The following is a 25,120-nucleotide window of genomic DNA, read 5'->3' as shown; positions in this document are numbered from 1 at the left end:
TTCCTAGCAGTCATTTTTTGGTCTTTTTATTATGAAAGTTTTCAAACACAAAAGTAGAGAAAATAATTAGTAGCATTTAGTAGCATTTCATAGCAATAATTAGCAATTAGTAGCATTTCATAGCACTAATTTTTAATGCCATTGTTATTATAAATATCACTGTGATAAACATCTTTGTGCACATAGTTAATATTTTAGATTATTTATTAAGGCCGAAACCCCAAACCAGAGTTATTGAGTGAAAGCAGATGAAGACGTATTTAACAGTTTACTTTTTCTTTGGACTTATTCCTTTAAAGGGTTATAGAAATGCCTTACGCTTACCAGTGCTGTGCATTTGGAGTGTGCGAGAACGTCTATAAAATTTCCAATCAATGGAATAAAGGTGACAACAGCAGTACAGACGATCTTCCTAAGAAAGACGCTGGATTGTTTCAAGTTCAAGGTAAGACCAGCCGTCCCGGTGATGAAATTGTGTCTGGAAGGGTCTTGAAAACTCATCAGACAGGTCATCTGAACTCCAGACACTTCCCTATGTAACCACCCCAACAAGTTGGGAGTCTGTCCCACTTTCTAAAAACTCCCAGAGAAAGAGAAATCTCCTTAGGCATTCATTCTAAAACTTCATCTTCTCTGTAAGTGCGTTGTTAATTCGTATGTATATTAGATCTTCCTTAGCATATATTGTATAAATATGGAGTAATTATTAATATTGATATCGATAATTTCCATAAACTTTGAAAAGGGCCTCATCTCTGGGGTTACCTTTCTCAAACATGCTTCTGGGTTCTTTTCTCCAGAAAATAGAATCCGTTTCCATTCTTATGTGGAGAATATAGGCAGTTTAGATGCTTCCATATTTCAGCAAAAGGGCTTAAGAATCCAACCTCTTATCTAACTAATTCCAAAACATTCTCCCCTCCTACGCTCACAGGGGTATCTGTCAGGAAGGTGAAATGAGATAATGTCTGTGAAGCACTTGGCTTTCCTTAAAGTGAGACCTTACTTATGTAGACAACAATGCACCTCAAACCACACCTGTGGTAATGAGGAGGCGCTCTGGGCAGCCCCGATTTTCCTTCCCCAGCCAACTTTGCATGTTTGCACAGAGTCTAAACAGACTGGCTTTTCTTCCTTTGGACCTGAATGATTTGTTGATTCCCAAGCAAGTATGATTCAGTCTGTCTGCACATAACATTCACATTTCTTCCTGCACACACATCAGTTTGAGGAGCTGACATTTTGACCCTCTGCTTTTTTGTTTTAGGCCACAGCATGTGCCTTGCACTTGTTCTTGCTTTAGTTTATGCTCTTAAAACCTAAGGTAGAACAATTAGAGTGCCTACTATGTGCCAGGCACTGTTCTGGGCCTAGAGGTACACAGTGAACTAGAGACACAAGGTTCTTCATGGAGTTTATTTTCAAGGACAGTGATTCTCAACCCTGGGCCTAGAATCACATGGTAGCTTTAAAAGAATACGCATGCTTAAGCCCCGCAGCAGATCAATTAAATCAGCATCTATGGGAAAGTGTGTTAGATCACAAAACTTCTCTTTACTAACCCAAGCACTATCAGAGAACACAGCCCCGAACATTTGCACTGGAGCTATCTATGTAAGTGTTAGAAAATTGGCTAAAATGGTTCTTCCACTGGAGAGGCCCACAGCCTCTCTCTAATTTAGGTCATTGCAATTTGGGGCCATCATGAGCTCCAGGGAACAGGAACAGAATGAGAGAGCTTGAATGTTATGACCAGGAGTCCAAGGTTATTTTCCTTTCCTCTTAGTTTTCCTGGAATACTATATCATATCGTGGCTTGAGTAGAACATCCAAAGGCAACTTTATAGTAGTTTGCAAGAAAGCCAGAGCCCAGAAAAGGGCAGGATGTCCGACCTTCCATTTCCTTCATGACACTTCATGCTCAAGGGTAATCCAGGAACCTCCTCCCTGGTATTTGGTCCCCTGAAAAGAGAGACAGAACTAATCATTCCAGGACTTCTCATTCCTACAGATGAGCGTGATCTTGAAGATTTCCTGCTTGACTTTGAGGAAGACCTGAAAGCCCTTCATTCGGTGCAGTGCTCGCCTTCCCCAGGTGAGAAAGACACCAGAACTGCCTCGGCGGCAATTCCCACCATTGGCTCAGCTACACTTCAAAGCAAAATCTGGGCCACCTTTGTGGCTCCTCCCTATCCCTCCCCATGGGATTGCAGTTGGTCTCCATTCACAAATAAGATTTTGGGGGGAGACTTTTGATTCAGGTTAATGGAAACTGTAGCTAGAAGCATATGTAACTTTTACAAACGATATTAGCAATTTAGCCTGAACTAGTATGCAACAGTCTTGCTTCCTGTAATCACTGATTTTTTGAAAGTGATTTCTTTTAAGTCTTCCCTAAATAGCTATTTGGTTAAAACAAATAACAGTTTATATATATAAGTAAAAAGTATCTGTATACGTGGACTTCATAAATTGTCCCATTCCCAGAAACAGGGTGGGCCAGGTGGAAAACAAAGACAGCTGGGGAGGTTAACGTTTTATTTTCAACAATTAGAATGTCCCTTGCTCTCAAACATCAAATGCCATTCTAAACCTAAAACAAGATTTTCAAGAAACATGCCTTCAGACTACCCATACTTCCTCTTCTAATGTTATTGTTAGGGAGTATTTCCGTAGGATTCTCCTTCTCTGCTTACAGAATAAAAAAATTAAAAAAAAAAAAAAAACCATAATGAAAAGCCCAGGAGACCTGGCTGTTTGCCTGGGCCCAGCGCCGCCGTGTTCAGGGACCCTAACGACGTGGTTTGAGTCGCCCAGCCGCATGTCTCCGTGGAGAGCGTGGAGACGCGAGCGCCCGGTGTGCCGACCGCAGCGGAGCGCAGAGGCGGCCGTGACCGCGGCTGCAGACAGCGCATGGAGCGCGCCACAGGGAAACTGTTGCTGTGGCTATTACGGGCCACTATCTCTCGGTGTCCCAGCAAGAGAAACAAAGAGGTAACTTGGCAAAAGCCTAAGCCGTCATTTGATACCCGGTCTTCTTTCTTGCTTGGACCTCTAGGCCCCTTCAAACTCTGCGAATACCTGCTGGGGAGCTGGCTGATCAGAATTGGCGTGTGGACCATCGCCGTCCTGGCCCTCACCTGTAACGCCCTGGTGGCCTGCGCCGTGTTCCGAGCCCCGCTGGGCGTGTCCCCCATCAAGCTGCTGATCGGGCTCCTGGCGGCGGCGAACCTGCTGACCGGGGCGGCGAGCGCGGCGCTGGCGGGCGTGGACGCGCTCACCTTCGGCCGCTTCGCGCGGCACGGCGCGTGGTGGGAGCAGGGGCCGGGCTGCCAGGTCGTGGGCTTTCTGTCCATTTTTGCCTCGGAGTCGTCCGTTTTCCTGCTGACTCTGGCGGCCCTGGAGCGCGGCTGCTCGGGGAAGCGCCGGGGGAAGCCGGACGCGAGAGCGGCGCCGGCGGGGCTGAGGGCCGCCCTGGCGCTGGGGGGCGCGCTCGCGCTCGCCGTGGCCGCGGTGCCGCTGCTGGGCGGCCGCGAGTACAGCGCCTCGCCGCTCTGCCTGCCGCTGCCCGCCGGGGAGCCGGGCGCCGCCGGCTACGCGGTGGCCCTGGTGCTGCTCAACGCGCTGTGCTTCCTCGCCATGACCGTCGCCTACACGCAGCTCTACTGCGGCGCGGACAGGCCGGGCGCCGAGGCCGCCTGGGACTGCGCCATGGTGCGCCACGTGGCCCTGCTGCTCTTCACCGACTGCGCGCTCTACTGCCCCGTGGCCTTCCTGGCCTTCGCCTCCCTGCTGAACCTCACCTTCGTCAGCCCCGAGGTCACCAAGTTCATCCTCCTGGTGGCCGGCCCGCTGCCCGCCTGTCTCAACCCCCTCCTGTACATTCTCTTCAACCCCCACTTCAAGGAGGACCTGGGGGGGCTGGGGAAGCCTGCGCCGCGCTGGGCCAGGCCGAGGCGCCCGAGCCTGCTGTCGGTGAGCTCGGACGACGCGGAGAAGCGCTCCTGCGACTCCACGCAGGCCCTGGTGCCCGCCGCGGGCGCCCGCAGAGCGCACGGCCCGCCCGCGGGCGGGGCCCCCGCAGCGCGCGCGGCCGCCGAGGGCTGTCATCTCTCGTCCGTGGCGTTTGTGCCGTGTCTCTAAGAGGGAGAGCGGTTTCCAAAATGGGGAACCCCAAAATGTGAGGTTGAGTATTATCTGAGCAGCGGCTGGAAAGAGCTGAGTGGAAACTTGATTTTTTTTTTTTTTTTAAATCTCTCTGTGAAAAAGCTGAAAACCTATTGAGACTGGAGAGTGAAAAGTAAGTCTAGATGCTGCTCTGTGTCACCTGTTCAGCAACGAGCTAGGTCAGTCGTGCTACTTCGGTAAGCCCATCTTAAAAAAAAAAAAAAAAAGGCAGATTGAAATGTTCAAAAAAGATTCTCCATGATTCCAACGGAATTATTTTTCAACCACCAGTCTAAAGAGGGGGACCCTTACTCACAAAAAGGGGTTTTAAACCCCCCAAACGCCTTACAAGCTAAAAGGTGGTTGGAGATATTAGGAAAATAAGGGTTTTAAATGGCCCTTACTTCGGTGGTTTACTTGTTCCAACAGGTAAAGGTTGTAGCCAATAGGATTTCACTTTAATGACCAGTGACCACATGGAGATGTTTTAGTGCTACTCTGCCTTTCCTCAGAAAGGATCCTTCCATGTCTCTTTCTCTCTCTCTCACAGACACACACACTCACACACACACCATGAATGGCTAACATAAGGCTTTATTAACTCACATTCATGTCATTTTTTTGAAACGCCGGATTTTATTTATCAGCTCTAGGTGGTTCCATCCTCGGTGGAATAAAACTGCTTACAAATATTTGGAAAGGAAAATGAACTTAAGTCCTTAAATTGCCACAAAGGCAATCCCTCTGCAGGTGAGGTTTGCCTTGTCGCATTCATTTTTAACTCCTTGGTGCCCAAGACTCAGAAGAAAAGTCCGTTGCCGGCAATGGACGTACCTAGTAAAGATGGGAAGCAACCTGGGAATTTTTTTTTTTTTCTTTCTCCTGGATGAGTGCACATCTTTCGCAGGAGGTTTTATCAGTTGATTCAGACTGAGGTACATCTTAAGGTAAATGGTCAAATGCAGGCGTGACATAAATTAAATCCACCGACTTAACTTCCCACACATGTATCTCTAGTAGCTCTAGGAATGATGTCTGAAATCACTTTGGACTCAACAGAGACTTGGTAACATATTATCCTGTTTATTTAGCGTGGTTTTAGCTGTGTTGTCTTTGGATCAACCCATTTGATGTCAGGAACATGACTTCTCTGGTTATTCCATATTTAAAATGTGTTAGGTATTTTAAGAGGCAAAATTATTAAATACTAAAGGTCAAAGGATTAATTCGTAACTTTATTATAATACATTAGCTTCAATACATCCAAACCAAAAGACTGTTAGGTTGATTTATTTTTATATAAGCATGTTTATTTTGATCAGATGTTTTAACTTGGAATTGAAAAAAAAATACATTTATAAGATGTTTTATAAGATGTGTAAATAATAGAACTGTATTTATTACTACAGTAAAGATTCAGTAATACAAAGAACCATGATAATAAACCATGTACAGTGGCATATTCTTCCATATATATTGGGTTTCTCTGCCGATTTTCTTTAAATTCAGTAACTGTATATAATATATGTAAATGTATAGTACTTGTAAATAGATTCCAAACTTGCTTTTCTATTGGGTATAAAATTAAGAAACTTGTAATAAAATATGTGACTATAAAACAAAATATTTTTAAATCTTTTATTGAGCCTATAGGCAAATATATGGTCTCCTAAGTGTTTTTGATTTTTGATGTGTAAATACATTTGCTAAGTATTTACACTTCAATATGTTAGATATTTTGGACTTACCTTAAGAAGTAAATCTTTCACAAGAACAAAACAAAATACCTTTACCAAACCCTGGACGGTTTTAACTGTGGCTGATAAGCCATTTTGTCATGACAAACGACTCAGTGAGGTTGATTGTCCTCCGTGATAATTGGATTTCATAGCCAGAACCTATTTCTTGTGCCATGTAAAAAGAAAAAAAATAGAAATGCATAAATAACAAATGAATCTTAAAATTATTTAATATGAACACGACTTTTCTATAAATTTTTTCTTTAAAGAAAACATGTTGCTTTTTCCTCTAACCTTTCGGTGAGCTAACAGCAGCCTGCCTTGGCTCACTTTCCAGCCTCACCTAGGCGTTCTCCTATTGCTGCTTCTACCCTAAGCCCTTTGTTTTACTGTCCCCAGCTTTAATAAATGTACTTGCAAATTAAATATATATATATTTCTACAAATGATGTATTATAGAATTGTACACTTGAAACCTACATAATTTTATTAACCAGTGTCACCCCAATAAATTCAATTAAAAATTTTTTTTAAAAAATATTACATGACCATGTCAAGGTCAAAACATAAGGACATGTGACTCCCAGGGCACAAAGAAACACACTGTTCCCCTTCAGTATCTTCCAAACATAAGATATGAAGTGATTTTTCTACACACCTTGGGCCAGACCCTCCCAGCTTCAGTGGTGATTCCTGATCTGCCATTACAGGTTATAAAATGAAATCATCAAGTACTGGTTGGAGGCCCAGCCTTATTATTAAGATCAACCCATATTTACTAAGGACCCTCGGGGCACCTAGTGCTGAGTTTCCCACCCATCCATCAGATATAACCACATGCTTCAACCTAACCTAGTTAACAGGCTTCCAATGGAGTCCTGTACAGTCCACACTTGGTCTTTCTGCAGCTGAAACAGGGACTATAACACAGTCTCACTCCTCCTAATCTCACTCCTCCTAGTCTAACTCCTCTTAGGCAGCAAATACAAAAGTTGCCTCCAGAGCAATGGAGTTCAGTTTTTCCTCTCAACATACTTGCTTTTGGGTGCCCAAAATTAGGAACATGTCCCAGAAGCCCACCCCTTTTGTTCCCACTCAAGAAAAAAAATCAGTGAATTAATTTTTCAAAGGGAAAAAAAACAAATCTACTCAAACTTCTTTCTTTAAAATCCCCAACCTCTGTTACTTTATTAGCAAAATTAGTTATAATACACCTCACACCAAACACTGCTCTGTTAACTGTCTACTAAATGTTCTCCACTATAATACAGTAAATCAGAATGACTGAAATTACACTCACAAATAAATAAATCTACAGTGAGAAGGAGAAAAGATATAAATATTGACAGACTAAAGAACAGCCAAAACAAAAAATCTAAAGAACATAAACTAGTGGACTAGCCTAGAGTAAGTGGTTAATAATTTTTTATGCTTTCAAAAATGGATTCATTGCCCCGGTCGGTGTTGCTCAGTGGTTAAAGCCTCAGCCCTCCCCCCACGAGGGTCACAGGCTCAATCCAAGGCCCGGTCCGTCGGTCGGGGCACGTGTGGGAGGCAACCAATCGATGTGTCTCTCTCCCATCCATGTTTCTCCCTCTCCCTCTCTCCCTCTCTCTCTAAAAAAAAAAAAATCAGTGAAAAAAACATCCCCAGGTGAGGAATAGTGAATTGATTAATTCAGTCAACACAAATTGCGTGCCTACCATGTGCAGTGTTCTATGAACGTGGAATAACAAGACAAGGCCTGGAATGTCCATTCCAGTGGGTGAGAGCTACACAATACGCACATATAAACAAGGAAATATCTGAAAGAAACATGAAGGAAATGAAAGGGAAGAGCATGACAGTGAAGGCTCGTAACTTTAGACACAGAGGTCAAGAAAGTTCTCTCAGGAAAGGCACCTACTCAATAAACTAAGATCTCATTCAAAACGGAGCTACCTTTGCTTTATCATGCGACCAGTTCCATCAATAAAACCCATCATTATTAGTCCCACTATTCATATGTTACCTACAACAAACTTCTTTGAGTGACATTTTAATATAAAAATACATTAAGTGGCTGTTATTACATGTATTCTTTTTCTTACAAGTGTTACTGGAGAAAACCATTCTTATACAAAGTAGAAAACATCTTTTCATTTTGTTTTGGCCAAAAATAGAAAAACATGGCAGTGAAAGGTAATAAAATTAGCAACACCCTGTTCATTTAGAACCAGAAAAGCTGTAACATCTGAAAAAATAACAATGTATTGCTTTTTTTTTTTGTTAATCTTATCATTACATGTAGCTCGGGGGCCTAGTAGCTTCGCCTGGGCTCACTGTGATCGTTCTAGCTCCATTCACGTTCTTCAGAATTCGAAAGTTTTACTTTACAGTCAACTCTGTCAAGAAAAGAGACTGTGTCCCTTCAAGCCACTAAACACCAACAATTTTCTCTCTGAGGCTACAGAGGCCCTAACGTAGTTAGGTTATGGTGGTGTTTCCTTGTAAGTGAAGCGGTCAGGGGCTCTGCAACGGCACCCCTGTTTCAGTGTCTTTTTGTGAACATTTCTGAAGATGTTGACCTTAGATTCTACAGTGACTCATTCATCCCAAACACAAGCTCTAGTGTGTCTGACCCTTGAAGCCAGTTGGGTAAGATGATAACAACGCTTTAGCTTGTTTGGATTCAAAAACTGGTGGAAAATAGATGTGATGAGCGGGGAAGCATTGTGGAATGTGGGTTTTCCAACTCTAGTCACATGAGGACATGACTTCCTATTCTGGTTACTACATTTTAAGTGGGACATTGAAAACATACCACTCCATGAAGACAGTGAATCGAATGATATGGGGTAGGGAAATAACTCACCAAAAAATAATTGAGAAAACAAACGAAGCATTTCGCCTGAAGAAAAAAAGTCTAAAGGAAAACATTTGAAATATCTGAATCATTGAAATTGACTCGGTGCTTTCTTAAGTACCAGCTCATAGCAGGCCAAATAGTGAAATGGTTAAGCCCAAGGGTTTGCTGCCAGACAGACCTGCATTCAAATCCTAGTTTTATTACCACCTTACTACCTACTATCTATCCAGTCTCAACTTTCTCAGTAAAAATACCACCATTCTCATAGGGTTGGGAGTATTAATAACTCAGTGTGTGTAAAGTTCTTGGCACAGCACCTGGAACGTAGTAAATACTTAATAAATGGCTACTGTCTTTTTCCCCTTTCTCACCAACCCTATGACATGAGCAAAGCAGGATTTGCCATTTTGCAGATGAAGAAATTGAGAGTCAAAGTAGTAAGTGACCCCTAAGGTCAAAGATGAGGAGCTAGGATTAAAACTTGGGTTTTATTTAATAGAACCTGAGAGGCAGCCATGGAGTAAGCTGAATTACTCTCTCGGTGAACAAGAACCAGCTAGTGAATGAGTCAAGAAGGCAGAGCCGAGCTTCATCTAAGCAAGATTCATCCATCAGATGTCTTGGATACCAAAGGAAGTCCATTATAGTGAGTGAGAAGCCAGATTATATAATGGCTGACTTCTCAATTCTCAATGTTTTAAATGAATTATTGTGTTAATCTTCTTGGAAGGTATATTATGATGGATAACATGAAACACATAGTTGGTTTTGGTCCCCATTCATGGCACAGAGCTCCTAAAACCCTTTGAATTTCCTAAGTGCTGAGTGCCATGAAGGTGTCTCTTGTGTTAATGAGGTGAATTTTGGGAAATCCCTAGGTCACCTAAGGGTTGCCAAGAAAACCAATCCTGTGATTAGAAGGTTGGAACTTTCAGTCTCACCCCTTCCCCTACCCACCCTATCCCACCCGCAACCTCCTGGCCAATGATTTAGTCATTTGTGCCTATGTAATGAAGCCTCCATAAAAAGCTAAAGGACAGGGTTTGGAGAGCTTCCCAGTTGGTGAACACGTGGAAATGTGGGGAGAGTGGCATGCCTAAAGAGGGCACGAAAGCTCCCTGCCCTTTCCCCATGCTTTGCCCTATGCATCTCTTTCATCTGTTTGTTTCTGAGTTATATCCTTTTATAATAAACCAACTATCTATTAAGTAAAATGTTTCTCTGAATTCTGTGAGCCACTCTAGTAAATTAATTGAACCCAAGGAGGGGGTCTTTAGAACATCCCTTCTATAGCCAGTTTGTCAGAGGCACAGGTAACAACCTGGGACTTGCAACTGGCATCTGAAGAGGTAGTGGGAGGACCTACACATTGGAATTAGTGTCAGAATTGTAGAAGAAATTTTAGAGATTTAGTAAATTGCTGAGAAAGGCAGTAAAATCTTAAATCAACATCCTGAAACCTAGAGCACAAAGCTATGTCATGAGTGAGGGGCATTCAGTCAGTCCATTCAGTGATGGTGAAAGATAAAGACTTGGGCCTTGAACTTACTTACCCCTTCTTAGAGACTTCAGCTCTTGACCACCTCTGATTCTTCCCTGTAGCTACTGATGAGACAATATCAGCTCTCTAAGGTTATATAGTGTTACCTGTGAAATTGGACCTCAGTTCTTGAGTTAGGCAAAGAAAGAATTCAGAGACAAGAACTCAAAATATAAGAGAAAGTTTATTTAGAAAGTTATAGAGGTAGTAGAAGTGGGCCAAGGAAGCCCAACAGTCACAGCACAAAGTCACAGAATGTACCAGCCCAAAGAGCATGGATAGCCAAGTTGACACACCACTTGTCAATTTTTCTCTTTAGCTGTTTCAAATCCTTACACACCTGTCTTTCACTTCACTTTTTGTCTTTCTTCTTCCTTTCCCCTGTTTTGAAACCCAGGCCGTAGATACTAGAATACTGAAGCAACATATTCAGTAACTGTGGTTGGTTAGGCTTCCTTGATCATAAGTAATGAAAGAGAGTGAAGAGTAATTGAAAGAATACTCGTGGCAATAAGAACAAGAGTCTCAAGGGAACACAGGGACAGTAAAACTGACCTCCGGACCTTAGTGTGGTGTTGGAGAATTGGAAGGCTAGCTCTAGGAATAGAGCATTGTTGATATCCCTTCAGTTTATGGATCTCTCACCACAAGAGTGATCCGATTTTTCTGTTTTTGCTTCAACCACTTCTGTTGCTACTGACTGACCAACTCTGTTCCGTAGCTTTTCTCTAAGTCATAGCTTTGTTTATTTATAACTTGGTATTATTCATTACTTCAGCCCACTGTCACCTCAAAGGGCCCCACCTCTCCAAGGTTTCACTTTAGGACCCTCACTACTATTGCCTCGCCTTTTTCTGTAGCTTCCACTCCAGCTCTAGAAGGGAAAGAATTTGATTGATCAGTGTCCCTATAGGGCAGAGCTTTGGGGAGCTAGGCCATCTCAGGTCACTGCCCAGATAATGGATAGGCTATCTCTTGGCCACATGACCCCTTCTGATTCAATTAATGATGGTGGTGAGAGGAGGAAGTCAAGGTCACATGGTCAAAACCATGACCATCTTAAGGAACCAGCCAGGGTCACCTCCTTCTGCAGGCAACCATGGGCAAGGATCTTTTAGACAAGTCTGGGAGCTCTTGATTGGCCTGTTCTGTATATGTGACTAATTTTGATTTTTCGTACTAAAGGAGACAGATTAGAGGTACTTGTCCAGCCCAGGCATGCCCCAAATTTGCAATTGGTCACCAGCCACAACCCCTGTTAAATTCTCCTTAGCTTAATCCAGGTCAATCAGACACTATTGCCAAAGGATTTGTAATTAGGACACTAAGACAGTCTAAGACAGCTGATGATGGGATGGGTGCTTGAACTGAAAAATCAAGCAGAATTTTAGCTAGCACTGACACCATGAAAAGCCAAAATTTATGTGTATATTTAAGTTTGGGGAGGCCCTGGCCAGATAGCTCAGTTGGTTAGAGTGTCGTACTGATACGCCAAGGTTGCTGGTTTGATCCCCAGTCAGGGCACATATAAGAATCAACCAATGAATGCATAAATAACTGGAGCAACAAATCAGTGTTTCTCTCTCTCTCTCCTCCCCCCCTTTTCTAAAATCAATTTTTAAAAAGTTAAAGCATCTATCAGATTTTTTTTTTTTTTAAGTTTTGGGAAGCAGAAATAGCCACTCTGCAGGGAAAAACAAAAGATACAGTGAGCAGAAAAAATAGGAGGCAAACAGCCCCATGAAAGATGGATTTTTTGTAAAGTTCCATTTCCTGGGGTAGCCTGGTCATACTGTCTTGTTCTTAGAGATGTCCATGATGTTGCTCGTATGCCTTCAACTGACTCCCTTTTTCACTATAGCTAGAGTGAAGTGCTTTTTGTTGAAGTTATTGTCACTCACGAGCAAGCCTCTCCAACTAAAACGCCTACCTCCGCTGTCCAAAATTCTATTCCGATATGTTGCTTAGCCTCTCTGCAGGAAAAGTCAGTGAGAGGGTGGATGCTCCCAGGAGTTTTACTATGACAGAGCTCCCCACACATGGAGGAACATCAGGAGGGAGGAACATGATTTCTCCCCACATCCTTCACTATGTTTTCTTCTTTTAATTCAATTCTTTAGGCTTAACCAGTAGGGCTGTGAACAACCAGAAGTATGGCTGTCCTCTCAGGGGAAGATATCAGCTGGGTATCTTCTAGGCAGTTTTATTTACACCTTCACAAAGTGCCCCCCCCCCCTTCAGAAATCACAGTTCCTTGAAGACGCCTGACTGGGAGCACTGGGGACTGCAAATTTGACCTTTAGAAGGCTCTGTGATTCCATGTTTTCCAAAAGACCTGGTCTTTTCTCAGCTTTCAAATGCCCCAGACTTGCTTAATACCAGTGCAATCTGCGTAAAAACATTCATTTATCTGTGGACACAGCCTCTGTAAACTTCAGTCATTTGCCAAGTTCAAAATACTACATTGCTGAAGGCTCAAACCTCATAGTGGATTTGAAGGGTTCCACTAAACAGCACCCTTTCTCTTGGCCTGAATTCTAAAGAAGTGAGAAATAAAAGGTAAAATAAAAAATAAGACATGATCAACCTGTCACATTTTCTAATTGCAGACTGTGGCTTAAATACCCCAGCAAGTGGCTCTTTCCAGAGTTAGCCACCTTCTTTCCCAAGACACTGGCAGCTCTAGATGACCACAGCCTCCCCACATGGAGACCAGGCTCTCTATAGTTATTCCATGGAGCAGCAGAATTGACAGCTCCTAGTCCCAAATTTTTACAAAAGAGAATAGGGGTTACCCAAGCAGGCCAGATCCTTTCCCAAACTCGTCAAGAAGATTTATCATTCCTACTCCCCTGGGAGAAGTCACTGAGTGGGCTGAGAGACCAGGACAGTGTAGTAAAGAAGCTTCCTCGATTGACAGGGAAGTATACTGTGGGTATTTGGTTAACACCATTTTACAGACGAGCACTCTGAGGAAGGGAAGTGGAGAAAAAGTTTCATTTTCATTGAAGGGATGTGCAGCTCACCTGTGTTTGATACTTACCTGATTAACTCCTCAAATTTTAAAACTCCTGCCCTGGCCACTGTGACTCAGTCGTTAGAGGGTTGGCTGGAGAACCTAAGGGTCCCAGGTTCGATTCCCAGTTAAGGGCAGGCACCTGGGTTGCCGGTTTGTTCCCCGCCCCAGTCAGGGCACGTGCAGTTGATTGATGCCTCTCTCTCACATCAAGGCCCACCCTCCCCACAGAACTCGGGGTCCGGGTAGTCCCTTAGTGTGAATTTTAAAAAGGGCCCCCCAGGCCAACTCAACCAGTGCCCTTGGATGCTTGATATGCTGACCATGGGCTCAATTTCAGCCCCTGGGACTTCAGCCTTTTACCCACACGCAGGACTGAACAGCAGAGCCCTACGTGGCAGCACTCTGGAGAATGGAGGTCACACAGGACAGGGCGACTAGACCATTCCCAGGTCTCATCACCATGGAGTGCCACACCCGTCAGCCCGAGCCCACCTACTTGGATTTTTACTTGTTTAAGCCACTGCCATTTTCCTTTTTGTTAGTCCTAGCAACACACTGGAAGCCCCGGATTTTACTCTTGGCTACTTCGACCCATAACTCGTCTTCCCCACCCCCCACCAGCTCACACTGCTTTTATGAGTACCTCATTAATCAGTCACCCAAAGTGAATGCAGTGGTACCTCGGTCTTCAAACGTTTCTGTTGGCAAACATTTCAGTTTACAAACGCCGTAAACCCAGAAGGAAACGCTTCGGTTTTCAAACACGCCTCGGAAGTCGAACATGCCACACAGCTTCCACTGAGGGCAAGATCCTGAGGCCCAGCTGTCGGCTGCGGATCCCCGGTTTTCGAACGTTTCAGAGCTCGGTCTTCCGGAGCGGGTCACATTCGAAAACCGAGGCACCCCTGTACTACCGAGTATCCTCTGCTCTACATCGTTTTACGTTTCCACCGCTGGGACCAGAGCTTCTGCCAGGTTGGGCCTCATTACAGTAAGACCTTCACATTGATCCCTTTTGACTTAAAGTTTTAAGGCCATCTGCTAATGGATAGTTTTGTTTTTTAATATGTTTTTATTGATTTCAGACAGAAAGGGAGAGGGATAGAAACATCGATGAGGAACATCAAAGGGCTGCCTCCTGCATGCCCCCTACCGGGTACTGAGCCCGAAACCTGGACGCGTGCCGACCGGGAATTGAGCCGTCAGCTCGTTCCGTAGGTCAAGACTCAACCCCTGAGCCAGCTGGGCTGATAATGGATAGTTTTACCTGTTATTGTGGACAGTAACACCAGGAATGCTCCACTGAATTTAGATAGCAGTGTTCTCCATTCTGTTTCTTAGTTAGCAACTAACTCATGCTTGAGCATTGTTAGGCTCCGAATGGTGGTAATGAGATTATGCCCAGAAAAGGCAAAACATTGTTTTGTAGCGCCTCTTTGCTCTCAAAACCTTGGAAAATGATCTGAAACTAAAAGTATTACTTATTTTTAAAGATAATTTATATGATCCCTCAACACCCCTGAGGTCAGTGCACATATTTCCGTATTTTGTAGATGTGGAGACAGACAAGGAGCAATGAAATAGCCTGTCGTGATTACAAAGCTAGTTAGTGGAGCTAAATCTAATATCCAGATCTTTTAGATGTTCTCATTACTCACATTGGTTCACAATCCTTTTATTTCCTGAAACTATTTCTTTGCAGCTCCATTTCAAGACAGCAGGAAGTGCCAACACTACCCACAGGCAGTCTCGTTTTTTACTGTACAATGTGCCAAGTTGAGTGTTTGTTTTGGTCTTGGCAGCAGATGCCCTGATTATCTCCATCAACGCAAACAGCTCCCAGTCCTCTATCACTCTTCCTAATTGGTTCTCCCCCCTTAGGCTGTTGGCTATCATTCTTTCATAAGGCTTACATCACTAGGTAAAGAACACTTGCAAGATTTAATTTGCTTGATTGACCAAACAACATAGTAAACCCATCTTTGATTTTGACTGAGTAGATCATCTTGAAGCTTTCAAATTACCAAGGAAAGGGCAAGTGCACTGTATTCTTTTCAAACAGCTGTGCAAGTAGTTTTCATGTTTGGATTTAGACTTTAATTCATAGAATATGGCCCTTGAAAAGTCATATTCATTGATGCTTTGGGTGGCCTCCAAAATGTATTAGTCTTGCATAGAAATAAAACACTCATTGTTCTATGCTGTGTGTGATACAGCTGACTCACGTAGTTTTAACATCCTATTCACTATTTTCTATGCAATGTTGTATTTTTACATTGAAGGAAAAAATCCAGACCCACCAGTCTCATCACTGAAGACCAATCAAACTGGCCTCAGAAGTTGTGAATCTTTACTTTTTTAATGTCTCAATTTTTTTGAGGAAGAGATACAACAGCAATGAGAAACATCGATTGGCTGCCTCTGCACGCCCCCTACTGGGGATTGAGCACGCAACCCAGGCAAGTGCCCTGACTCGAAACGCAACCAGGGACCTTAGTGCACAGGACTACACTCAACTGAAAGCCCTGGGCTGGGCTGAATCTTCCTTCTGATGAAACCAGGAAGCACATATTCCTATGAGCTCCTGCAAATTATTTTGCTCCCCAACTGAACTACTTTATTCCTGGCATTACTGAGTTCAACATTTAAAAATTTCTTGTATTGGGCTAAAATGTGTCATTTGGAAAAATCAGTTTTAAAGCACTGAAGACTGAGCCGTCTCCAGGTGGGCTTCTATATAGATAGAAAAATAGCCATGACTCTTAAAGACAATACTACTATAACTTGGTAGCTTTGACTGGGACTGAAACAGGGCTCTGCAAAAGTTGTAGGTACTAGTAAATGTTGAAAGTAGCATTTTATTCATGCATTACTCAAGAAGTTGGGGGGGTGGGAAGAAAACTAGTAGCAGCCATCAGATTGCTACTAATACCACTCTCTACATCAAGGCTGTTTAAACGGGGCCTGATATGAATGCCTCCCACCCAGTCATGCTCATGTGCACTTCCAAGCTCAGCATGCCCCAAGAGGTCTCTCTTCTGGACAGATGCAGCTGCTATAGAGTTTTTGCATGTCTTACCTGTCATCATGTCTTACAGTCAGTCAGTTGTAAGTGAATTAGCCAAAGAAGCTTTGGGGGACTTTTTTTTTAATGTACAGGTTTCTAAACATATGCAAACCACTCTACAATATTCAGGTGTAAGTGGCAAATAGTTTTTGAAAATGTATTACTGGCCTCAGTTTTTCCTATTTTGTGTCTTAGGCAGTAATTCACTTTCATCCAGTAAGGCTTTCCCAACCTCCAACCCAAATGTGGGGCCCCTTTGGAGATGCTCCCTTGCATGTACTCTTCTGTTGTTAGATTTGGGGACCTCCTTATTCACCTTTGTGTCAAGTGTCTAGCAGGGCTCAAACTGATCCTCGAATGAAAATGCCTGACTCCGAAAATGTGCTTGGGGTCCCTCTTGTGAAGGCCACTAAATGAAAAGTGGAGACAAGGCCTATACTCATTTTACCATCTCTAAAAGACAGATACAGCTTTCCATTACCTACTTCAAAGATGTCAAGGAGGAAAAAAATGAGAAATGTTTCACATTTATTGCAGGTATCTCAATCGAGTAGTGTACAAGAAGTACTGCGTAGCTATTGTTACTGAGGAAGGTGACGGGAGTGGTAGATGGGAATGAGGGCAGGGTGGGGCGGCATGTCCTTAGGTGGCTCTTCACTGCCCCCTGAAATAGTAAGCACACAACTGAAGAAAACCTACAGAAAGTGAGGGGACTTTCTGGTGGTATATGGAAGAGAGTCCCCAAAAAAGAAGTAAATGAAAATACTTTCTTCAACTCAGTTTTACCATCTACATTAGTAAGTACCACAGCCTGGAAAAATATAGACTATAAAACTGTGAAGTCATGAGGAAAAAAGCAGCGGTACCAAAAATGTTCCTGCTCTGGCTGGTGTGGCTCAATGGTTTGAGCATCAGCTTTCCCACCAAAGGGTCCCAGGTTCAATTCCCTGTCAAGGGGACGTACCTAGGTTGCAGGTTCGATCCCCCACCCCAGTCAGGGCCCTTGCAGGAGGCAACCGATCGATGTTTCTCTCTCTCTCTCCACCCCCTTCTCCCTCCCTCCCTCAACTCTCTCTTAAAAAGCAATGGAAAAATATCGTGTGAGGATTAAAAATTTTTTTTCCTTAGAAGCCTGCCTTTTCTTAAATTGTCTTTGTTCCAAAACACACTGAATAATTATTGTTAATTTGTACTGAGGGGCATAATCCTCAAACCTGAAAGGTCACTAAAATTGTATTTCCCCATTCTTCCCTCACACTAATGTTAACACACAGACAGGAAAGCATACTTAAGGAAATTATGACTTATCTGTGAACATGAGACAGCTTTAAGCAACAATATTGGCCCTGCTTTGTATTATAGCCACATGTTCCTACTTTTCAACAACCTTGAAAAATAAATATTTGAACTACAATCTTCAATAAAGTCCCTCTACATTTGTTGTCAGCTTTAATCACCTTTTGCTTGTCTGCTTAGTGCTTTTCGCTCTTAGATGTTGCACCTGGAGATTCTAGCTTGCTTTATGATGTAGGTTTATACGCCCTTTAATTGAAAGCAAACCGCCTTAGATAATCCAGTGACAACAATGTTACAAGGTCCACTTTCCGTTAAAAAGCAAATAGAAATATTAGGCTGTTCTCTAAAATGAAGAAAAACACATAAAAATACACCACAATCCTCCTTTATCAAAGATAAATCCCATAGTCTAAAATGCCTCTTTTGTGCTTTTTCTCTGCCGTGGCAGGGATGGTGGAGTGTGAAGGACTGTAGCCCTCAATGACTGATCTTTTCTCACTCTATTTCTCTGCTCAAAGACAGACTTCAGTCATATAGCATGTTAACTATTGTACTCATGCTACTACAATAACTGTATCAACTTTAACCCCAAGTTTTATTTAATACTGTAATTATTACTTGTTGAATATGGAAGGATGACAGAAACATAAACTTCACTCCTAAGCAGTGTTTGCTATTTTTCTGTGTAGGTTAAAGTGAGTTTGTAAAATGACAGGAAGGAAAGGTGACATAAGAGGCCCCTTTAAGGCAATATAATTTCTGTAAGATAGCTTCATGATTTTAAATAACAATATGACAAGTGATCAAAAAAGAAACAGCTGGTTAACATATGCTAGGGGCTCTGTCTGCTTAACTGTGTACAACTACCCCTGGAGTTGTTACAGTGTACAGCTTGCACGGCTGAAGGGGGGTTGCAACTACCAATGGAAGTTATTTTTTCAAAAAAGGTCGAAAGTTACTGCTGATGGAACTATTAAAGAAACTAATGGAAGGTTTTAGAATATACAAAAAAAATCAAAAATTAGCACTGTCTCCAAAAAACTATTGCAACATTTCGGCTAACATCAAAACTGTTAGAATACGGGGGAGGGGAAAAGACTGGAAATATTTTTCCAAGCACCTAAAATGGTTTTCAAATAATAAGAGCAGGAAAAGCATTCAAGGTTAAATAGTTAAATCATACAACGGAGGAATACCCCTCTGAGGTTACCATCTTCCACCCAAATGTCTTTGGTTTTAGAAAAAAACAATTAGCCTCTTTTTAATTTAATGAAACACACTAGACAAATGGGTTCCATTCTTGACATATCCAAACAGCTCTTATTAGCCAAATATGCAATGTCTGGTAGACACAGAGAAGGACCTCAAACATGGTTTTATTTTGACTGAGCATCACATTAAGTGTAGAGATGTACAAATTTGCCTAGTATTTCATGGAGCTGCTGCTCTGCAATAGATTGCACTGTAGCTGTAGGACCAGGTTTATTACAGTGTGTGCATGTGTGTGTCATTAACAATTTTTCTAACAGGGTGCAAACAACCCAATATAAGCTAAAAACAAAACAAAAAGCAAGGTCTCCTTTATAATTTGGCCATATTAATATTCAACACAAGCCAGCATGTCACTAAGAAAATCATTCAAACTACAGCTGGGAGATACTTTCTAAACACTGTGGTCAGTGCAAACCTATTTGTTCACTATGCTCAGAAGAGAAAAGGACCATCTTCTCGTAAATTAAAAAGTCACTGGAAGAGTTTTTATGGGACAGCAGGTTCAAAATAAGAAAGTATTGATATAGTGAATATACCTATCTCCTACTTCAGCCCTTTCCCACAGGGTGTGAAAGTGAATAAAGACAGCAACATTTTTTAATAAGTTAACTTATATTAAAAATATTGTTTATAAACAATTTTAATACTATAAAGTAGTATTTCAATACAAAGCAGTTCAAATATTAACTGTTCTTTAAACTGTTAAACTTTATTATAAATTAAAATTTCATTACAAAAAAATTGCACATAATATTTGACCACTCTTAGGTTCTGATGCACTGGCATTTGCAATTGTTTCTTTAATCTTCAAGTTAAACAGTCTCGGCAAGGAGTCCAGAACGTAGAAAGGGCAATAAACGACCCTGTTAGAGCATTCAAGTGCAACTAGCAAACTTGTGGCCATGGCAGTTACACTTTCCTTAAGGTGGACTGCTTAAGTTTTAATCCTGAAATGAAGAATCTCAGAAGGTTTAAAAAGGAAGAACTAAAAGGGACTGCCTGCTTTTTACTGTAAACACAGCCCTAGAAATTAAATCCCAAACAAGAATCTCTCAGGCATCAGAGTGTCAAGTGAATCAGGACTAGCACAACATAAAAGGGGAAAAGTAAAAAAATAAAAACAAAAACAAAGCAAAATTAAAATATATGTCAGTCACTTTGAAGAACTATACTTACGTACATGATGTTATGAGAATCTGGCAGGGCCTAGAGGCAGACCAAACAGGAAGTTCATTTATCCAACCGAAGAGGGTCACGTTCATTGCTTCCGATTTTGAGGGTAGGATATTGTAGGGGACTTGATATGATCAGTAATGTGTGTCTGCATTACACAGACCTTAGCCAGGGATCAGCCTAATCTTGAAGGATCATTCAAATAATTTTGGCAATTATTATAAGGACTTAGAACTGACTGTGCACCCAGTGTTCAGTGATTCTTGCTTTCTGTTTTGTAACTGTTTAAATTTAAGAGCTCATTTAGGCTGACTCCAATCTCTTGGCACTTGGAAACTAGTTTTCTCAGGTTATCAGTTTTACCTCCTTCTGAAGCTTCAAACAAGAGTTGCTGTAAAAGACAGGGAAGCACAGGGGTAAGACTTAGCTAGACTCTGAGCATTACCACATCAATGGATATGGCACATGCAGAAAATTTATAGGAAACTTCAAGATGAAATAAAAGATAAAAAGCATTACATCTTTCCACAGTGATGCACAAAGAGGTAACTTCTGTAAGGCTCTCTGATATAAACGGTGGACCTATAAGATAGATATACACACAATTCCATCAGGAAACATGATGAAAACACCTTCATAATCCTAACTATTGAAACAATACTTCATAATATAATTATTATGGTTATTCAAATGGTTACATTGGGTTTGGGAGTTTCCAAACATTTAGAGCTCTTGGAATGTTAACTCCTATGCTTTATTCCTTTTAAACTGAGAACTCAATGAAAGGGGCAGAACAGCTTTTAAAAAAAGTGACCCATCTGATAGTCAATTATGGCTTACCTCTCTTTGTCCCTTTAAAACAATCTCAGCAGCAATGGCTCTAAGAAAAAAAAGGAATATAGAAAAGGGAAAAGAAAAATTTATATATCTTTGAACAAAATGAGATACTACCACTGGCAGAATACTGACTGTGGGAATCTGAGTACAAAACTTCCTGAAAGTAACAGGCTAAACTTCCAAGGAGGGTAACCTATAGTGAAAAGAAAAATTCAACAATTTTTATCAACTTTACAAGAATAAAGCAGACCAGTGTTTTGAACATAAATAACGTTCAAGAAAAATATTCATAATTACTAGTAAAAAATACGTGGCACTATCACCTTTAAGAGAGAGGGAATATCACACTACAAGTAAAGGAAATCTCGAATTTCAAAAGGGGATGGTCTTAAAACGTGTGTAACAGATTTACGTGTTTGATAACAGAATTGTTATCTAAATGTTCTCCTTTAAGGAAAATTATAATTCTATCTCTTTTGTGTTTAGAAGCAACTGTTAATGAGCACTCCCCCTCATTCTTAGTGTAAAATCTCAGCAAGTGCCAAAAACAAAAGTAAATTTAAAATCTGTCCAGGAAAAAAAATCAAAACAATAGATGTCATTTAAGATTTACCTGTCTGGAGCAAACCTTACAAATAAAAGCAATAGCTATAAAAACATATACATGATTGTTGCATTACATTTTCCAGGTGGCCAGGCATGTTGGGATATTATATGTAAACATCTTGGCTTGAAGTTTCAGAATCTGAACATTGCTTTCTTCCCATTCATGATGAAGTAGCCTGCAAAGTATATTCATGAAAATGAACAAAGCACTGCAAGTGTAGGGAACCTCAAATACGCTCTATGAACAGAATGTTTGATGAGGTACAATTTCTGGTCAGTTAAATACCATCAACACTATTCAGCATGTATTTGTAGAATGTCTCTTACAAAAATTATCCTGGGACAGGAACATGCAAACTAGCAAGAGGTCCAGTCAAGACCCACGCCATCTTCAACAAACTAAAATAAGGCCCAGGTAGTCCTAGAGAATACTAAAGCATTCTCTCCAAACTATACTCCATGTGACCCCTCCCCCAAATTTTCTAAAATAATGACTTGATACATTAATGCAATTGTGTGGTATTTTTCTCTCTTTATTAAACAGAGTATACTTAATTGTGAATGTTTTTTGAGCTAAAATGTATAAGTACAATGACTAATAACTAAGTTCTCTATTCTGAAAAAAAGACAAGGAAATAAAAAGTATCAAAATATAGAAGTGGACCTTTACCAGGAAGACTAACAATTAAAATACCTATATTCCAAAAACACTTATCGCAACAGAAATATTCCAAAACACTTATCGTAACAGAAACTAGTCAAAAACAACATTTTCCTGTTTCACCTAATTTCATGAGTTTTACCAAAGGTGATGTTGCACATTGTATACAAATAGCTGTAGTTAGTTTCTACAGATTAGCATGCTTTCTAAGAATTTTTATTCTAAAACGCTATGACTATTTTTGTCAAAGCCTCAGGCCTTCAAACTTTTAATTTTGAAAGATTTTTTTAATTGATTTTTAGAGAGAGAGAAAAACACTGAAGTGGGCGTGAAACCTCAATCTACTGCCTCCTGCAATGCCCCCTACCGGGGATCTAACCCACAACCTGGGAATGTGCCCTAACCTAGAATCGAACCACAACATTTTGGTGCACAGGAAAACACCCAACCAACTGAGCAACACCAGCCAGGGCTGTTTTTCAATCTCTTACACCATTTTCCCGCATACATGCCAAATGGAATGTAAATACTTTGAAACACAATGGAATATTTGATAAATATTTTAGGTATCTTATGATTGATTAATAAAACAAACTTAAGAAACAGAAGATACAAGTGATGCAGTGAGAATGACTGCACAAGTAGAAGCCAAAGTATGAGCATGTAGGGTAGAGCTTTTTGAATTAAAAAGTAAAATTCTTAAGAGTAAAAATGGGTTTTCTCTATCAGAAAAGAGAAACTACCAAAAAAATGCTTAAAAATCTTCTAATTGAATGTATGAAATCCCTAGATAAATGTTTTTCAAATGTGATTTGAGAGCTCAAGTTCAGGAACCTGCATTTCATTCCTGGTGCATGCTAATATTTGAAATCAACTGACCTATCTGAAAATAAGTCAGTGACCAAAATATATACAGGGGTGAGCAAAAGTAGGTTTACAGCTGGTTCAAATGAAAAAAGACATGCAGACTGTGATTATATACAAGAATAAACTGTTTCATGTACTCATAAGTTGAAACCTAAGCTTTTGCCTACCCCTGTATATAGTTGGCTACTATCTCTGTAACACTTTAAAAATCTCTTAAATAATGTTCCTTTGCCATGTAAAACCATTCTTGGTGCTTGTAATACGTGTATCAGAACAGATGGTATATGCTTAGGAAACAGAGATGAACTTTACTGAATTATATGCCCCCCCTTGTAACCTGCAGTTTCCTGAAGTAATCAGATTTTTATACTGACTTAAATACGTAGCTTAACAACTCTAATATTAAAGTTGTATAAGAACAGATTGCTTTTACCAAGCTTAAGAATCATTTTATATGAAAAACCTACACTATTGTGCTGAGAACCAAAAGAACTTTATTTTTTCCTACCTCAGTGCAAGTCCGGAATTAGATGGCATAATTGTGCAAAACCGTTCCAAGGTTTTGGAATGCTGGGTCTTTGGAACACAGCTCAAATAAAAGTAAATAACCTGCAAAGGTTGAGGGGAGGAGAAAAATAAATGCAACAAGATGAAAAATCCAATTAACTATGTGCTTTAATGAGAAAAACAAAATGGTCTTTAAAACATGAATGTATAAATTATAGTAATGTATGATGATATGAGTTACAGTTCCTACCATTAATTTTATTAGTGATTTCCTGAACATGAATTAGGAAATATGGTCTAGTGATGACAGCCATGGACTGAGAACACTGACAAAAAGCCAGGAGTCCGAGTTTGCATTCCTGAGTCTACTTTTACTTGCTGTATAGCTGGGCAAGTCATGGGGCTAATAATACCTGCCACATCTTGCTTATGGAATGCCCGTGAGTAAATGACTTAATGTCCATAAAGTGATTTGAGATCCTGGGATAAAGAACGGCATGGAAGTACAAAGCATAATAATTGGTTATCCTGATTAGCAATATACCCTGCCCCCCAAAATAAAACATGTATATGTTTTAGCTTACAGTAAGCTTTTAGTCTATATTAGCCTACACCACAAGGAATGAAAAGGGCCTCTGAAAATTTAAAAACAAAAACCCTTGCATTGTTCACAGAATTTTATAAATCTATCATTAGTCAGATTCTACTCTTAAAATTCTAAACAACATCTGACTTTAGCTTTTTTTATGCTGTATGAATAGCTGTATTTCCTTGACAAAATTTTAACAAAAAAAGCTGCTACACTGTGTAATCCATTCTTACTCACTGTGAAATTACATAATTTTTCATTCAGTAAAATTTTCAACTATTGAAGCAAAACATTACAGATATAATTACAATTACTTCTTTTGATCTTTCTTCTTTAACACGTATTAAACCTTAACATCTCTTCATCTCTTTGCTTCATGTTAAATTTTCTTAAATATAGCATAATAGCTATGTATCTTAACTGAACCGTAAAGGGCTCTTTCTGGAGTTAGAAGAGGTAAGTAGTAAACATGATCAAGAATAGCAGTATCATAGACTTGTACAGTTAAAACCTATATAATCTTATTAACCAATGTCACCCCCCCCCCCCCATGAATTTTTTTTTTAAAAAGAGAATATTAGATGCTAGGAAAGTGGTCCTAGGAAAAGCTCTCTTGATATAAACAGGAGTTTTGCTGTCATTTTTAAGTCCCCTTCTTTTGTGCAAACATCTAAAGAAAAAGAAGTTCTTACCCTATTATGAAATTCATAGTTGGACCAGTAATCAGCACTGCTAAAAGGAATGGGATATCGGGCAGGGACTGTAACCAAACATCTATTCACTAAATCAGTAAACAATCTGAATTCTTGGACTTTGTTTCTGGATCCAGCAGCTCTATTATTGGCAAAGACAAGATAACTGCCAAAAGAAAAATATTATAATTTAGAATAACTAAGCCAGTAATTCTCTCACCAAGAAAGCCCATCACCCTT

The 25,120-nt window shown here is 40.8% G+C and overlaps 2 protein-coding genes and 1 long non-coding RNA gene across 5 annotated transcripts in view; 1 reads left to right on the top strand and 2 right to left on the bottom strand.

Moving 5' to 3' along the window:
• LGR5 (leucine rich repeat containing G protein-coupled receptor 5) overlaps positions 1–5,757 on the top strand; it is a 135,358-nt gene extending 129,601 nt beyond the window's left edge. For both annotated transcript variants that reach the window (XM_081130395.1, XM_081130394.1), the window contains 3 exons: positions 300–445; positions 2,012–2,095; positions 3,059–5,757. In XM_081130395.1, coding sequence (XP_080986521.1) covers positions 300–445; positions 2,012–2,095; positions 3,059–4,143 — 1,315 coding nt within the window. In that variant the 3' untranslated portion in view covers positions 4,144–5,757. The remainder of the gene's footprint in view (positions 1–299; positions 446–2,011; positions 2,096–3,058) is intronic.
• Positions 1,402–3,464, bottom strand: LOC308553913. The gene is made up of 2 exons (XR_013998314.1): positions 3,141–3,464; positions 1,402–1,962 (listed from the first exon to the last, which is right to left on the bottom strand). It is a non-coding gene; the product is annotated as an uncharacterized lncRNA (long non-coding RNA).
• Positions 5,758–19,638: 13,881 nt separating the features above from the next.
• The window catches only part of ZFC3H1 (zinc finger C3H1-type containing), a 51,481-nt gene continuing 45,999 nt past the window's right edge, over positions 19,639–25,120 (bottom strand). The window contains exons 30-36 of one of the 2 annotated variants that reach the window (XM_081130786.1): positions 24,881–25,046; positions 23,601–23,701; positions 21,639–21,740; positions 20,962–21,001; positions 20,641–20,703; positions 20,485–20,512; positions 19,639–20,154 (exon numbers count right to left, since the gene is read on the bottom strand). In XM_081130786.1, coding sequence (XP_080986912.1) covers positions 20,135–20,154; positions 20,485–20,512; positions 20,641–20,703; positions 20,962–21,001; positions 21,639–21,740; positions 23,601–23,701; positions 24,881–25,046 — 520 coding nt within the window. In that variant the 3' untranslated portion in view covers positions 19,639–20,134. Of the gene's footprint in view, positions 20,513–20,640; positions 20,704–20,961; positions 21,002–21,638; positions 21,741–23,600; positions 23,702–24,880; positions 25,047–25,120 lie in introns of both variants that reach the window. The other variant, XM_081130785.1, reaches the window with a different exon arrangement.

This window comes from Miniopterus schreibersii (genome assembly GCF_964146895.1).
Source record: "Miniopterus schreibersii genome assembly, chromosome: 2".
NCBI classification, from domain to species: Eukaryota; Metazoa; Chordata; class Mammalia; order Chiroptera; family Miniopteridae; genus Miniopterus; species Miniopterus schreibersii.
The sequence above is the reverse complement of the archived record's forward strand: the minus strand, read 5'-3'. Positions and strand labels throughout refer to the sequence as shown.